We start from the raw sequence: 17,525 nt of genomic DNA on the forward strand, positions 1-17,525 counted from the left end.
GCCTCCATTTTGTTTGTCGACTCGATTTTGAGTCGAAAATGTAACATCTACACTTCTATCGCCTCCATTTTGTTTGTCGACTCAAAATCGTTTTCCCAAAGAATTAACATCCCCCTTAATTTACGCCACCAGACTTATCAGAAACACCCTGTATAAAATAATGAATAAAAGGATTACTGTTCATTGGTCTCTGGCGACCTGACGTATTCGTGACCCTAAAACTTGGGAAACAAAACAAAAACTTAAGCCTTTTCATAAACCCCGTGTCGTAGCACGTGACAACCCCCTTTGGTAGCTTCAGGTTGAGGGGGTCATCCGTAAAATACTTTGACAGGGTTGCCACAGTACCTGAAAATCCTGGAAAACCTGGAAAAGTCAGGGAATTGAAAAACGGGCCGAAAAGGTCAGGGAAAAGTCAGGGAATTTGATTTTAGTGGGTAAAATTTCTGGTGAAGAAAGTTTCTCCTCATCCTCTCTTAACACAGAAAATTCTAGAGTAATCCTTAAAAATGTCTAGAATTGTTTTTGTAAAGTAAATGCCTTTAAAAAAATCTCATAGACTGTTATTTATAGATAAAATGTTTCTTAATCATTTTGGTGCAACAAATACATTGGAAAACTTAATGTAGAGAGTTTATTTAATTATAATCACTTCGCGCTGTAAACATTAACGCATTCGGCCTAAAAAGGTCAGGGAAAACCTGGAAAAGTCAGGGAATTTGGTTCTGAAAATTCCGTGGCAACCCTGTTTGACTAATCATAACTCGAAAACAGTGTCCCTTTGTTCAAACAAAATGGCGAAAGAAGTTAAGACATTTTCGACTCAAAATCGATAATTTCCCAAAGAACAAACATCCCCCTTAATTTAGGCCACCAGACTTATCCGAAACACCCTGTATATTCTTAAACGGAAATCTCTTAGCATCGTTTCGTGTATAGCGTAGAGTCACTTCCTCTTTTTTTCTTATTTATTCTTCGTGATTCAGTTTTTATGGCTTCTTGGTTCAATCTAGAATTCGCCTTTTATTTTTGAGATTAAATTTCGCGTTTATTATTCCGATGGCTGGGCTGTGATGCCGAGACTTGATTTATGAAATGCAAATTAGCTATAGCTATAGGCATAGGCCAATTTTGAATTTTTCGCTCGAGGCGCCGTTTTTGCGAGATTGAATTTTTATGGCTTGATATTATTGTATATATATTTCAGAAAGTCATGAGGTTTCCTTTTTTAAGGTTCCTTTTGTATCCTAAACGAAAATACCTATATGCATGCCTATGTTCCCGAAAATTTTTCATTAAGTCCTATAGGTATAAATAAATTTCAAATTTATACTCGCGTTTATATTGAGTTTTAAATTATGAAAATAAGTTTCAACTGAAGTATATAATACTTCTCTTCGAGTGAAGTGTACCACCATTCAAATTGTAACGTGATTCTTCCCAACATCATCAGAATTTACATTTATTATAGCAGGGGTAAATAACGAAAGGAGTTAGAGACGCTAGCTTCCGTAGTGTAGAATACAGTGGGACCATGAAACGTCATAGAATTTGTAACTAACGTAGTGCCATCTTTGGAACTGTATTGTAAATAAGACCAAAACCTTAAAAGCTTTGCCTTAAAATCTCGCGCCGCAAGGTATTCTGGGTAAAGTAAAATGGCGGGTGTCGATGTTGTGAAGTCGTCTCATAAATCAACCCAATATTATTATTATATTCAATCGCGAGTAAACAGCGATTTTAAGAAGAAAGATAAGTCAACAATTTGCAATTTTAAGCCGGGGAAATCCTCAAAATGTGATCAAACTCTTTTTGCCGTAAGTGCGCGGTTACAGTCGGCCCAGTGAGCCAAGGCTTAGTGATTTTTACCGAGTCAGTGAAAATGGGAACTGCGGGATCATGATCATCGACTGTATCTGTGACTAAAGAAATTAAAACTACTAAAACTGTATTGAAGGATGCAAAAACGACATTTAATTCCATTTCATTATCGAATAAGGAATTTACCAACTTTAAAATTGCATGTTTCTAATTCAAGTGCACCTTAATGAATAAACTTTAATCTAAGCCTAATTGTCACTCAGTCGTAAGCAGACGAACACTAGCAGACGAACACCAGCAGACAGGAGAAAATCGATATCCCAGCATGACTTTCGAAACTTTGCTGCCACGCTATTGGTTGGAAAATATCATACTTATTTTGAATTATAGACGGCGCGACCGAGGCGTTTTCTCTTTTCTGTGTCTACGTTTGAAAGTCCCACTGTATTCTACACTACGGAAGCTAGCGTCTCTAACTCCTTTCGTTATTTACCCCTGATTATAGCAAGGTTACTAAACCGAATCATGTACATACGCCATGTAAATAGTGATCCCAGCTCATCATTACTCTATTATAGCGCTGCTTAACTATTTGCTAACCAAGGCGCATGCATGCGCTTGTGCAGGGTTTTTGTCCCATCACGTCAAGACAATCAAAGTTTGTGCAGGGTTAATTGATTACAGAGGATTTAGTAAATATCAAACAGTAGTTTTAGAATTCACCCTAGCACGGTGCGATAGTTACCCATCTGAATTAAGTTTGATGAGCGGGAGAGCAAATTAACAAAAAGGGCTCCTTCGTCTGGGAAGAATCACGTTACACAACTAAAGCTTTAAGAGGATACAGAGTGTCATCAGGGATACATTTAATTTTAGAAGTAGGAATGGAGAACAGAGTTATCTGGGCGCGCATGGTCAAAGTCCCGGACCCCCTTCCACGGGACGGAGGGGGGGGGTATGAAAGAAGAGGCGGGTCATAGCGACAGAGGTAAAAAGAAATTACGTCACTATTTTTCGCCGTTCCCGCATCAGCAACGTCATCAAAACGTATAGTTTAAGTGAGCAGCCAATAAGATAATTTAGACTTTTCGTTACGAGTACGTGTTGGAGGGAGATGGGGCTCTATACTGGGTGGTCTATGAGTCGGAATAACTGAAGTAAATACTAACCGTTAGACTCCATTCCTACTTCTAAAATTAAATCTATCCCTGATGTCATCCTTCTTCTATTATCCCCTTATTTATAGATATAACCACTCTATCTTACCTTTCTCCTTCAATATTTTGCAATATAGGCCTATTTTGGCCTATTGTTTTTTCTATACTAATCCTTAGCCTAGTTCCATCAGTTTTGTTTTAAATGTCAAAGTAATATTTTATCTTTTATATTATTTATTTATTAAATATATACGCCCAAGATTTCTTCAGATTTATGAAATTCCTTTCCATACTAAAACGTTAAGAAAGACAAAAAAATTACAAAAAACAAAAATGAATAAACCCTATTGGGAATAAAGGCATATATATATTAAGATGGGCAAAGAGAGACTCTTGGTTTCCATTCAAGTGTGGAACGAAAAAACCCAAAAAAATAAAAAAAACTCCTAAGAAAAAGAAAAAGGGGGATTGTTAAGTCACTCGTAATAATTCATGCAGTTTTTTTCTGGTACAGTGTATACTGGAAACGAAAGAAAAAAATTATAGAAAAGACGAAAAAGCCAAACCCAAGTCCCAACCCTTGGGCTCTCTCTCCATGCAGTTCCAACCAAAACTCATTCTTAGCCCTAGTATGGTCTGACCATGTTTCTATCTACTGCAATATGAGAAAATGTATATAATACAATTCATCGGTAGTTTTCTCTGCACCCAAAAACCGTACGGGCTAAAGATGGTGTGTTATTCAATGCAGAAGTCAATATTTTGAAGTAATACATACATTCATTCTTGTTTGTTCAATGTTTGTACGTGAGTTTTTAGATTTGTAACCGAACCGAACACTTAAACTGTCTCAAACAGAGAACAAACACGTTGGAAGTTCTCGCTGCTTTAACCGTATTTTCTTATAGAGTAAGGCCAGTACTACATATGCAAACGTCATACCCATCTCTTAGTTCAGTGTCATCCCCCTACTGGGCTCGTGCAGGATCCCCTTGTTACAAAAGCGCTCCCATAGGGAGGGATACACAGTCTCACCCACTCTATTTACCCTTTGAATTTTCTTCATAACGGATCACATGACGTCTGGCTCCTACTCTTTGTGCCGTGGTAGGTGCTTGTGAGGTACAAAAACGAGTGTACCGATCACGTTACTCTCCTTTTTCTACTTCCTCCTAGACGAGTACGTGGTTGTAGTAGCCTGCTTTTTTGGGCATTGGCCGGTGTATCAATTTGATGCTCCAGATTGAAACGAGTAGTGCTACCAATACCTTGCTCGAAAAACTAGTATTAGCAGCCCTGCGGTAGGTTTATAGTTAGTAATAAAACCTCAATAGCTTCGGTCGCTTAGCCAATAAAGCCTAAATTACTCAGAGCAAGAGTAAATAAATTGACCAAGGAGTATTCAACCGAAATACACATAAATTCAAAGGCCTTGCAGAGGTGGAATTAGTTAAAACGTTAGGTCAAGAAGTGATATCTAGTTTCCAGCTTTCCTCCAGTCCAAACGTAGGTCCGGAGTTAAACCCCGCTGCCTCTAAACTACAACCAGAATGATCTCATTGGTTCTTGAAAACTCACGTCAGCGCGACGCGAATGACGAAAATTAGGTATTCTCCGACTGAGGAGAGGCGAAATAGCCCGGCCTCCTTTTACGTCCCCCGTTGTATTTTGAAAGGGGGACTGGGACTATGGCGCGCGAATACTTAAGCATCTTAAACCTTCTCTCTAATAAACTAGATAGATATCACTTCTTGGTTAGGTATAGAGGCTTGGCAATTCGTTCGGACTTAGTCTTACTTCGAAGTTACAGATTTCTTATCACATCTTCGTTGTAACTCAATGCAAACTTGGAATGAAACGCTCACCCATATTGCCAGGGACCCCATAAGGTAGCTTATTATTATTGGTTCTATTTGTATGTCTTTTTTTGGCAAGACGTCGGCGGCCTTGCATTGGGAATTGAAGAGTTTTCTTTTTTTATTCCGGGGTGAAAACGAACGAATTTGCACATTATTGGCTAGGGAATTGACAAATTTATGGATTTCTTTTACGCCTTTGAAGTATTCCAAGAAATTTATTTTTACACCCTTCTCCCAGTGCACCCATTCCTGGCAGCAAACAAAACACCAGTCACCAGATGGTGCAAGATATTTTATCAATTTCAATGCCTGAGTTATGGGAGGATTTGTTTTATTGGCGTATGAATGTAACCTACCATACGTTAATAATTCTCTTTTTAAGTTCCCAATAAATCGTCCTAGAAGTTTTCATTCTTAGCTGGTTCCCAAATCCCAACAGACATTTTTGACGTAAAAATGGGGGTAGACAACTCTTAGTTTTGGGGCATACAACAGTGATACGCGGCTTCTCTATGCAGTCTCATGATCTAAACCGACTAGAGCGCAGGCGCAAAAGAGCGAGATCAGTTAGTACCGAGGTTGCTGGAGTGTCGTCTGCTTTTTATAATTCCCAAAAACCTTCTCGAGGCAAAATGTTTATTTTTAAAACCTTTCAAGCGATTCGAAAACTATAAACAGGCTGAATGAATTTTCCTTATTTGTGAAACTATGAACTTAGAGAATTATTATTAGCATACGATAACATGTCTTCGTCCAGTTGCCCTAAATTGGGATACATTTGTATTTTTATTTTGTGTGGAATTTTCTTACCTTTTTTATTTGGTCAGGTCAGATGTTAGATGTTTACATGTACCGCAATGTATAAATTGGCCATATGCCACAGCCTAATGTACGTTACTTAATATCAGTGTTTCACCTTATAATATCAGCAGGAACAAAGCTAGAAACCTAGAAACCTTATACTTCATCTGGAAAATCAGACCTTGATAAGCCTTATTGTCGAGTGTTTTAGATACTGACGTTTGACGGTGGGATGAGCTTGTAAAAACTGCGGGGCTAAGGTTTCTGGTCATTAGTTGTACCAATGGTATCTTGTATATCTACAGGGTGTTTCTAATAAGTCTGCCATAAATTAAAGGGGATGTTCTTTGGGAAAACGATTTTGAGTCGAAAATGTAACTTCTATCGCCATTTTGTTTGTCTTTTGCCACACTGTTAAAATTTTAGTGTTTTACGGATGTCCCCTTAAATTTAATTAAGAAACTGATTTAGACAATGATTTCTAATTTAATTAATTAAGGGGGCATCCCTAAAACACCCATCATATCATAACTCGAAAGCAGAATGTCCCTTGTGGCCAACAAAATGGAGGTGATAGTAGTATAGAACATTTTCGACTCAAAATCGATTTCCCAAAGAACATCCCCCTTAATTTATGCCACCAGACTTATTAGAAACACCCTGTATATAAATAAGAGAAGTCCTGAATTTCTTGACTGACTGATAATCACCGTTCATCCTGAAAATCGTCTGCTTTTCCCGAGGCCTTTGCCTTGGAAGTTGAAACGTGTTTTGTTTAGACGTTACTCTTAAGTATTGGTACTTAACTGCCAGAAATATATTTTCATACCATTGCGCCAGGGATAGATTTAATTTTAGAAGTAGGGATGGAGAACGGTTAGTATTTACTTCAGTCCGACTCATAGCCCACCCAGTATAGAGCCCCTCCCTCCAACACGTAACGAATAGTTTAAATTATCTTATTGGCTCACTTAAACTACGTTTTGATGACGTTGCTGACGGGGACTGCGAAAAATACGAAGTTTCTTTTTACCTCTGTCGCTCTGACCCGCCTCTTCTTTCATACCCCTCCGTCCCGTGGAAGGGGGTCCGGGAATTTGACGCGCGCCCAGATTACTCTGTTCTCCATTCCTACTTCTAATGTTAAATGATAAATCTATCCCTGATTGCACAAAATATGGGAAAATGCCGAGCTGAAATATAAACAAAATATTGTTTTTTTTATGGTATGCTTCAAAGTTTGTAGGTTAATAATGAAAAATTTAATTGGTTTCATTTCTCGGTTTTAAATATATATATATATATATATTTATATTACTATTTTATATTACTATTTTATATTACTATAAATTTATTATGAGAACTTTAATCAATCAGGTACTTATAAGAGTCAATAACCTTTTTGAAGTATTTCGTTATAGCCAAATCATTCAAAACATAATTTATCTTGACTCACTTTAACTAAAAGAAGTCTTATATGACAGTAAAAGCTAGTCAACCTTAGGTATCGCGTGCCTGAATATATTCCGGAAGTTTCCGGGTGATCACGTGTTTTCGTTCAATACCCTTCCTAGCTACTTCCGGTTTTCCCCTTCAACCGAAAATGGACTACTTCCGTTTCTCTTAATAGCCTCTATATAGTACCTCTACACTTATTGTATATTATATAGGTAGTAAAATATCTACTTTACTATAATGGTAAACAAACCCCAAAACTCTCTTAGAAATATAAAGTTTCTTGAGAAAAGTTAAAACTTTTCTTAGAAAGACTTAAGATTTTAAACTTGTATTTGCATTTGAATGAGCTTGAAGCTGGTAGTGTTATCTTGGTGCCTTGGTTGGGTTTGTTTCTTTAAAAATCTTGATAAAGTTTTAACCGAGGCTTAGCGTTTCAAAGTTAAATAGTTACAGTATTTTATAATTTGTTGATAAAACTTTCATTGCAAAGTCTTAAGGATTTAGACTTTTTTAGGCCTACATTTGAATAATCTAAAGCTGAAGTGTTATCTTGGGTTTGTTTCTAAAGAATCTTGATAAAGTTTTGGCCGAGGCTTAGCGTTTCAAAGTTAAAAGTAACAGTTACAGTATTTTATAATTTGATGTCTTGTTGATGAAACTTTCTTTGCAAAGGCTTAAGGTTTTAGGCTTATTTACGCCTAGATTAGAATAACCTAAAGTTTATAGTGTTATCTTGAGTTTGTTTCTTAATCAAGTTTTGACCGAGGCTTAGCGTTTCAAAGTTAAACAGATACAGTATTGTATAATTAGTTGATGAAACTTTCTTTGCAAAGATTTAAGGTTTTAGGCTACTGTATGACCTAACATTTGAATGACCTAAAGTGTAATAATCTTGTCAAGATGAAGTACAGAATTCTTGGGTTTGTTTGTAAAGAATGTTGATAAAGTTTTGACCAAGGCTTAGCGTAAAAAGAGATTGTGATTTAATAACTTTATAATTTTCTACGTGAAATTTACTGATGCGTAATTTATCTTTCTTTTTCTTCCAGCTCAGAAAGAAGGAGGAACTCAGTTAAAATTGGTCATTGATTTCGAGAATGCTGGTCAAGCTCTTTTCAAGCCAATGAGGTCAGTTTTATTTTATCTTGATGGGGGTCATTTCTGCATCCGAGGTTTAAAGGAATTTTTGGAATCTCTGCCAGAAATTTGATATTCGCGCTAGAATTATCTAACTCTAAGCTCCCGTGAAAATATATTCTAAAAGACTGTGGAGTCTATGCTCTCCCCTGAAACTTAGCTTCTCGGTAAACACTGGTGTGCGGCAGCAACAACATTTCTACAGGGGCCATAGGATTAACAGCGGGTCTGTTTCCCCTGAATGGTAGCTTCTCCCTAATCTTAATGAAGCGTTTAACTTCGACTACTATAAGGTTTTAATTGTTTTTAATATTTGAAAATGTGAAAAATTAAGCTGACATAATTAGTAAGTTTTGTTAAATATGAAATTGTCCGAAACTTTAAACTTCACTAAAACTAGTTGCGAACTTTGAATCGCCAAATTTTTAACGGTTTTACGTTTCAGCCTGAGGCATAAGTTTATAAGATATGTTACATGATAAGTATGACACTACCTATACACTTCGTAATCCTAGAGACTTACAGCTCGAGATAACTAGTTCGAGGGAGAACGACGGAAGCGAGTCAATTGAAGTACTACACTCGGTGGGTTAATTATTTTTGCAGGACTTCCATCTAGCTCCTATTTAGTCTGTATTACTAAGCCTTTGACAGCAGCGCCAAAACCAGGCGTATGTCGCTTTACCTCGAATCTATGACCTACCTCTCTCACTTCAAAGTTACAAGCTCCAGTTTGTAACCAGAATTTACAAACTTATGGGTAACATATCTTATGAACTTATGCCAAAATTTATTGCAATTGCTTTTTTGTATATTGGTGGTACAAATTTCAGTAATGGTAAAGGCCCAGTAATCCAAACGTTAAAATGAAACCTATGCCGCCTAAATTCCTAGCAGACGAACTTTAAAACCACGCGCACAGACTTATTAATAAGTTCTACTTAAACTTATAACCACTGTAGTGACTTTGTAGAATTTTCAGGAATCAACTTGAAGTTGTAGATAAATATTCATTGGATAGTCGAATAAATTCACGAGTTAATCTGGACCCCAAAAATCGTTAAGACGTCAAATCACACTTTATAGAGTCGCGTATGTAACAGTTCTCTTACCTATAAAGGAGCAGAAGCTCACATATTTTCTGGGAAATCGGAAAATCGCTGTAAAAAGCGTTTCCTAGTATGGTTTGCCACTGTATACTGCCTTATATTCTGGAATGTGTTTCTTTTCCTAGGAAGCAATTTAACTGTCGATGTAAGGCGACCCGTAGGAAAAATCAGCCCCAAATATACTCGATGGGTTTCCATATAACTTACTAGAAAACCCCCAGAAAGAAAGATTTCTACTTTATGTGAAGTCATAAACCTTTAGTTCATAAGTATGGGTCTGCCGTAGGGCTTATAGTATCGACTCTCATGGGGTTTAGGAAAACTGGGCAAGGCATTTTGTTGATTCAAAAACCACGTATGCACGAGGTCCCTGATAGGTATAGGATTAGTGATGGGAACAAACCGATATGATGTCAGTATCGGTGAACGATGTCACTTTAACCGATATATCGATTCAAACTTAATTTGCCGATTTTTCGGTTGACAATCGGTTGATAATCGGTAAAAATTGGTTTGTAATTTTTTTAAAATCGGTTAATAATTGGTATAAATCAGTTAGTAATGGGTAAAACTCGGTTAGTAATGGGTAAAAATCGGTTAATAATTGGTAAAAATCGGTTAGTAATGGGTAAAAATCGGTTAATAATTGGTAAAAATCGGTTAGTAATGGGTAAAAATCGGTTAATAATTGGTAAAAATCGGTTAGTAATGGGTAGAAATCGGTTTAAAGTCGGTAAGAATCGGTTTAAAGTCGGTTTAAAATCAGTTTAAAATCAGTTGATTATAGGTAAAAAATCGTTCGATATCAATTTCATTTAGTTAAATATTCGGTTGTCTCGACGAATTTATATAATCGGTTAAAATCGGTATCGTTTCCAATAAAACTTCGATATTGGCATTGAGCTCTTAGCAAAGATCCTTTCGACTCATATTCTTATAGAGAACATGATAGGCTTATGGTGAAATACTATTTGCTCCTCGCAAGTCCAATATGCTCAATCATGGTTCAAAGACTGGATGAAAACTCCCAAAAGAAAAAAAGAAAAAAAACCTCTGAGGAATTCTTTTTAAAAAGAAAAATCAACGAATCGTTAAAATAGGAAGACATTTTTGGGGTGGAAATAAAAATGATTGGTCAAAGTTTTAGAAGTTTAGGTATGACAATTGCGCAGATTTTAGTTTCTTCCAACGTTTAAGCATAGAGGTGCGTTGTTGGAAGGTTGTTTGTGTTGAAGTTGGCCTAGTCTGGGGTTGTTTTAATTTTATTTTTATTTTTAATGTTGGGCGGGAAAACTTAACCCTTATCTCATTTTGGTTCTTAAATATCGAATCAAAAATAGGCTTAAGGTAAAGTTTTCCAGATAAAAATTATTTGTTTTTCTCTAATTGATTTTTAACGACCAAAAAAGATAAATAACAATAAATCCTTGTTGCTAAGCCTAATCAATACAATAATAAATTTCTCACGGACAAAGGCTTAGGTTTTTCAAGAGGAAAAAGTGAAATCCTTTCAGACAGCTTTATATCCCTACCGTATTCTTTTCACTGATTGTCTTTTAATAGCTTTTGTTTCGCTCTGCCGCTACGTGATTAAGGTCTTGATCAACTTGTTGTATTGATCTCTCAATTTTATCCGGTAAAAGAAAACCATCATCAGTTTTTCGGGGGAACCGAAAAGGTGTTGTTTGAGATAGAAATGGTCGAAAAAGATAAATGCCCTTTTTCTTCAGTCCCAAAAACCGAATCGACGTGGGTGGAAAAAATTGCTTCGATAACAAGCTAGCTATATATCGATTGGAAGAATCAAATGAGGAGTTTCCATAATTCCCAGAATTTCCCATTACACGATCTATGCCTCTTTGGTGGTGACACATTTTCCCCAAATTTCTAAGGACAATCAATGTTAAAGAAAGGATCACGCAGATGTAGGAATATAAAATTAGTTTTATGGACTGATAGTTAAGTTATTAATTTTTAAATTAATTTCTCAATTAAAGTCGACATAGAACTTATCATTTCTTTTCATTTTATCACCGTAACAAACTTGAGCTTTTCATAATTAATTTCTCCAAGGCAATAGAAACCTTTAAAACCTCCCTTTTTTCTTTCACCACATTGTTTTTAAAAAAGGAGAAAGACTTGATGAAGTTTTAAAAGAAAGAGAGAGAGAGAGAGAGAGAGAGAGAGAGAGAGAGAGAGAGAGAGAGAGAGAGAGAGAGAGAGAGAGAGAGAGAGCGGGCAAAGATTTATTTCAGTTGGTTTTCTCTTGGTTACTCTCTTCAAAACGTGGAAGGACTTAAAACACAAATGTAACTTCGTTCATTCTGCTTGAGCTTTTGTAACCTCCTGGGAAATTTGGGACGAAAACGAACCAACTAGTTACTTCTGCAGCTACACTGAGAAATTGGGGTCGTCTTTAATAATAAATGTGAGAGTTTATGAATGTCCGGTCACCGGTGTTTATCTTTTCTTGAGTTATTTTCATTCAAGCTTGTAGTTCACTTAATTATGAATCTCTTTTATTTTTTTGAGAAATTACTTAAACTAGCCAAGATAATGTTTGAGGTTTGAATTTAAAGCACGAGTTTCATATGTAAGTCAAAATCCAGACTGACTGACGTTGGGCTGACTGATAATCAACGCCCAGTCCAAACCGCTTTATCTAGAAGGCTAAAATTTTCCAGGGACGTTACTCTTAAGTTGTAGGTACGTGCTAAGAAAGATTTTTAAAATCAGCCTCCATCTTGAAAAATGGCCGCCAGAAATGTAACCTAAACCTTCTTTATAGAATAACGTTATCTCGCGTTTCAAGCGATTTCTTCAATATTTAATACACAGGTCTCCTATATCCTATAGACGGGTTTTATGACTTTTGAGTTTCGATTTGCCGCCATCTTTAAAAATGGCAGCCCTAAAAGTAATAAAAACGAACAGACTGGCCGTATGCCTTTGCTGCTAGTCTTATATATGGTCAGTATAACCCTATCTTGGAACACTTTTTTTGGAAAGTCAGAATTTCATTTCAAGTGAACAAAAGACCAATACAGGAAGTTTAGTATTATTATGAAAAATATTAGGTTGCCTATTTATGGTTGTACCTTCGCTGGATTTTATGATAGAATCTTGTGGCCGTGTTTTATGGATAGAGGGATTTTCAATCTTCAAAATGAGCCCTTAAAATATTCATTCCAAGCTCCCAAACTCAAGTTATGATGATTTGAAAAGAAAAGTGTTCCAAATTACAGCTGTTCCAAGTTAGGTCCATATTATTTTTTTATAATAAACCATAACTTTTTTATGTATAAACTTTACAAATCTTTCAAGATAATCACATTCCCTCTTGTGCAGGATTATCCTGAAATTTCTATAGACACGAAAACCACTAAACCTTTATATAACCTTTGACCTTTCCATCAGTATAACGTTCGGGATTAATTCTTTCTACCCAACCGATAATTAGTCTACCCAGTAATGAACAATCATCGGGTCAGCTATACCGCCTCCGTAAAAACCAATAAGGTTTTTGTATGACAATTAGCCTAATTAAAACAACTTGCCTTTGGCCAAATCAAGAAGTGATATCTAGTTTATTAGGGAGAAGGTGTAAGATGCCTAAATATTCGTGCGCCATAGTCCCAGTCGCCCTTTCAAAATACAAGGGGGTGGGACGTAAAGGGAGGCCGGTCTATTTCGCCTCTCCTCAGTCGGAAAATATGACTGTAATTTTCCTCATTCGCGTCGTGCTGACGTGAGTTTTCAAGAACTAATGAGACGCTGGTTGTAATTTAGAGGCGGCGGGGATTAACTCCGGACCTACTATACGCTTGGACTGAAGATAAAGCTAGAAATGTGGCGCGAATTTAAACCTTCTCCCTAATAAACTAGATATCACTTCTTGGCCAAATACAAAAGAATGAAAAGAAAATTGGCTCCGAACCTTTTTCTAAATTAGTTCTATTCCATTGGTCTATTTTTATAGTTTACCTACTATAGACTATAGTAAACTAATTATAAACTTTTCTAGTTAGGCTAATAACTCGAAGCTTCTCATTAGTGATTTCTGGCTTTTGTCTTAAGATAGCTCGCAAGTCAGCCTGTAAAAGTATACAGGGTGTTTTCCAAAAGGGAAGGTAATTATAGGACAAAAGTACAGTTAGTGGGATTGATGGTTCTATGGGAAATCATCAATTTTAAGGATCGTAAATGTAACGTCTATACTTCTATGACCAGCCGATTTTGAATGTCCCATAAGGGATGCACAAGTTATGATTGAACATTGAAGTAGTGTTTTACCACTATAACTAAAATTGTCTCTTAGATTATTTCATAAAATGAAGAGGTCCTCTGTAAAACACTCCCAATCATAACTATAGTCAGTTGAAACTTTTCATTATTTTTGACTCTGAAGCAGTCGACAACCCATAAACTTTACCCATGCAGATTTTTCAGTTTAAAAATAAAAATAAACGCTCGTTAAGCCTTGGTACACGCATCTGGAATAAATTGGATTTGTTTACTTTAAGGCCTTTTCAGACGAAACAACTTTTTGATTCAATTAGATGAATCAACTTGAGTTGAGACGAGTAAACTAGTGGACAAGTTGAAACACTAAATTAAATTAAAAATTGATCACTGACCAATTTTTGCTGAGTTAACTCATCTATAATTGAATCAAGATTTGTCTCGTCTGAGCAGGCCTTGCGTCTCCTTAATATTTTAAGCTCATATAAAACTTTAAAAAGTTACTTTAAAATTTAAAATGATATCGCACTTGATTATCCCAAAGTACACAACTTTTCCTTTCCTTCCTTAAGCAAACGTATTAATTCAATGGCTTTATTAAACGACACTACCCGCTATTCAACCATACAACCAACCTACCTACCATCCAGATTTGAAAACACCGGCGTCTTTAAGCTAAGATAGTCAGTCGGGAGTCCAAACTGCTTCTTGTACGAACCAAAGGTCACTTATCAGTATTACAGAAGTATTGGAGACCCTCTTCAAATTGTGGTAGTGTGTCCAAGCGTAACATTAAATTGATCGTTCGGTTATTATAGCCAAATACAAGCGGGACTAGCTGAGATTCTCGGATTTTAACCGGAACCTAGATGAGTTACAACGATGTGTTTCCCGTAGTGGAAGCTAGTCTTTAGAAGGTTTTGTTTACGGGAGGATGGATACACGCTAATTTTTAATCAACACCCATTTTCTGCTACAGTTGTCATACTATTTTAGCAGGGAAGACATGGAATCTGGTTTAGAGCAAAATAAACGCAGGGAAATTCATACTTATTTTTTTTTTTTGGAAAGTCAGTGAAAATGTTATTTTATTTCTGAACAGCAGTTAAAATGTTATTTTTAGGGATCAGTTAAAAAGTTATATATTTTTTGGGATCAGTGAAAATGTTATTTGGAAGGGGAAATCACAGAAATCAGTGAAAATGTTATTTGGAAGGGGGAAATCAGTGAAAATGTTATTTGGAAGGGGGAAATCAGTGAAAATGTTATTTTTAAAGGGGAAATAAGTGAAAATGTTATTTAAAAGAGGGAAATAAGTGAAAATGTTATTTAAAAGGGGGAAATAAGTGAAAATGTTATTTAAAAGGGTGGAAATAAGTGAAAATGTTATTTAAAAGGGTGGAAATAAATGAAAATGTTATTTGGAAGGGGGATGGTCAGTAAAAATATAAAAATATATTTTTTTTCTCGAAAATCAGTGAAATTATCTGAATAGAACTGAACTACCAGTTTTTCAGTCTGTTTTGGATAGCGGTTGAAAGCTTTTGTCCGACCTCTCTCCCGGAACCAAAACATCCGCTCTGTTTAATGCATATCTTATATAATATGTTAATGAGGTTTAGATTCGGAGGTATTGAAGCTATTTAGCGGATGAACCGCGCCGATCGACGACGTTAAGCTAACCATGTACAATCTCACCGGAAAACTAGTGCATTATGTAATTATAACATTACACTGGTGTCTCCTATAGGCGAATAACTACATTAACATAAAATGGACTGAAGTTAGAGCCACTTGTTTGTCGGAATGGCCTATAAGTGTTTTACTAATATCCCTATAATGTTTGCGAGTTTATATAGGCCATGGGAATTCCAAAGATAGTCAGGAATCTCACGCTGGTTCGGTGAAGTATAGTACCAGGAATATTTACAGCTACTAGGAATCATTGTAAGCCCATATATCACATGTTAATGTTTATGCGAGTTTTGTGGGCCGGGCTTGAGAATTTTACCTTGCATTTTGGCGCTAGAGAATTGTCTATTGATCAAGAAAAGTGACTTTAAAACATCAGGGAGTTCCTGGAAAAGTCAGGGAATTAAATGAAACATCTATGACAATCTGAAAAAGGTTTTCAAACAATGTTTCCTTTTTAGGTTGAATTTGCGCCTTTGGTATTATATCCATGCCCACAATGGCCATGGGAACATTTTTAAACATCAGGGAGATCCTGGAAAAGTCAGGAAATTTATAAATGAAAGTTCTATGCCAACCTGAAAAAGGTTTTCGTCTTTTCGAACAACTTTTGCGTGTTAAATGGTTGAATTTGTGCCTCGCCCACTATGGTCTCGGGAACTATATGACTCTATAGTTAGCCTTCCCGTGTTTGAGCGGGATAATTTAGAGTTATCGCTTTTGGTTGAACGTGCATACTTGGAAATCTGATTGGTTTTGGGTTTAACTGCAGCGTGCAAAGCTTGTTTACCAGAATTTCGAGTAATTTTGGCTAGACTGCACGCGTAGGGAGTTCGTTACGGTACTTTGGTTTACTGCAAATATATTATGCCGTTTTCAGTTTATGATTCGATTAATTGACCTTTCACGTATTTTAGAAAGGCTATAAAGTTCGTTAGTTTCCAACGTCAAGAAATTCCTAGAATTCATATTATGTTTTCAGAGTAGTAACACATCAATATTAGCAAGAAGTGATATCTAGTTTATTAGGGAGAAGGTATAAATTCGCCCCCACATTTACAGCTTTATCTCCAATCCAAACGTACAGTAGGTCCGGAGTTAATCCCCGCCGCCTCTAAATTAGAACCAGCATCTCATTGGTTCTTGCAAACTCACGTCAGCGCGTCGCAAATGACGAAAATTACGCATTTTCCGACTGAGGAGAGCCAGGCGAAATAGCCCGGCCTCCTTTTACGCCCCCCCCCTTATATTTTGAAAGGGGGACTGGGACTATGACGCGCGAATACTTAGGCATCTTATACCTTCTCCCTATAGTAAACTAGATATTGCATCTTGCCCTAATCAAGTTGTTTGGAGTGCATTACGACTGACCCCTTAATTAAATTAAATTAGAAATTATTGTCTAAATCAGTTTCTTAACTAAATTTAAGGGGTCATCCGTAAAATACTCCAATCCAAACATAAAAAATATCCCTTACTGGTCAAAATCGGTCATAGAAGTATGGAACATTTCCGACTCAAAATTGATTTCCCATAGAACATATCCCCCTTAATTTGGGACTGACCTTTCAGGAAACACATTGTATAAAGTTCCCTTTGTTATAAATGAACAGAAAACTATTCCGTGACAATTTACTAATTGATTTGACGATATTCGAGAAGGCAGGTAGGCAGGTAAGCCAATAGCTTTTAACTTATCAAGACCGAATGGGGGAATTTGCTCACTATACCGTGATCGAGTGAGTATACTCAAGTTTTACGCCGTTTAACACCACGTTTTCTGCCTGTACCATATAGTACCGAGCTTATTAATTTATTAAGTCGGGTTCGGGACTTATAGGAAGTGCGTGCCTTTTTTTAGAGGGCGTTGTTTGAAAAGACCCCCGGTTTTTTTTTGGATGTTTAATTCTGCTAATATATTGTGTGTTGAATTATATAATACTCTGTGGGAATTGCTAGGGTGACGGTAGTTACCATGAATTTTGGAATAGAGATGAGGATCTTTTAATAGACTTTTTCAGAAGGTAGTTGCCGTCTGCTTGATATTACCATAAGTTCATAAGAGATGTTCCCCATAAGTTTGTCACTGGTTATACAAACTGGAGCCTGTAATTTTGTAGTGACGTAGGTCATAGATTCGAGGCATTAAAAGCGATGTACGCCTGGTTTTTGCGCTGTCAAAGGCTTAGTAATGCAGACTAAATAGGAGCTAGATGGAAGTCCAGCAAAATTAACCATCCGAGTGTAGG

At 36.5% G+C, this 17,525-nt stretch overlaps 1 protein-coding gene and 1 long non-coding RNA gene across 3 annotated transcripts in view; one reads left to right on the top strand and one right to left on the bottom strand.

Moving 5' to 3' along the window:
• The window catches only part of LOC149679762 (uncharacterized), a 107,809-nt gene that overhangs the window by 70,587 nt on the left and 19,697 nt on the right, over positions 1-17,525 (bottom strand). The gene's annotated exons all lie outside the window — the stretch shown is intronic.
• The window catches only part of LOC149679764 (extracellular serine/threonine protein CG31145), an 83,801-nt gene that overhangs the window by 40,753 nt on the left and 25,523 nt on the right, over positions 1-17,525 (top strand). For both annotated transcript variants that reach the window (XM_089835607.1, XM_089835608.1), the window contains exon 3: positions 8,146-8,224. In XM_089835607.1, coding sequence (XP_089691733.1) covers positions 8,146-8,224 — 79 coding nt within the window. The remainder of the gene's footprint in view (positions 1-8,145; positions 8,225-17,525) is intronic.

Source organism: Phalangium opilio, unplaced genomic scaffold (assembly GCF_054372755.1).
Source record: "Phalangium opilio isolate 3A_F unplaced genomic scaffold, DU_Popi_V2 ptg000041l_1, whole genome shotgun sequence".
NCBI classification, from domain to species: Eukaryota; Metazoa; Arthropoda; class Arachnida; order Opiliones; family Phalangiidae; genus Phalangium; species Phalangium opilio.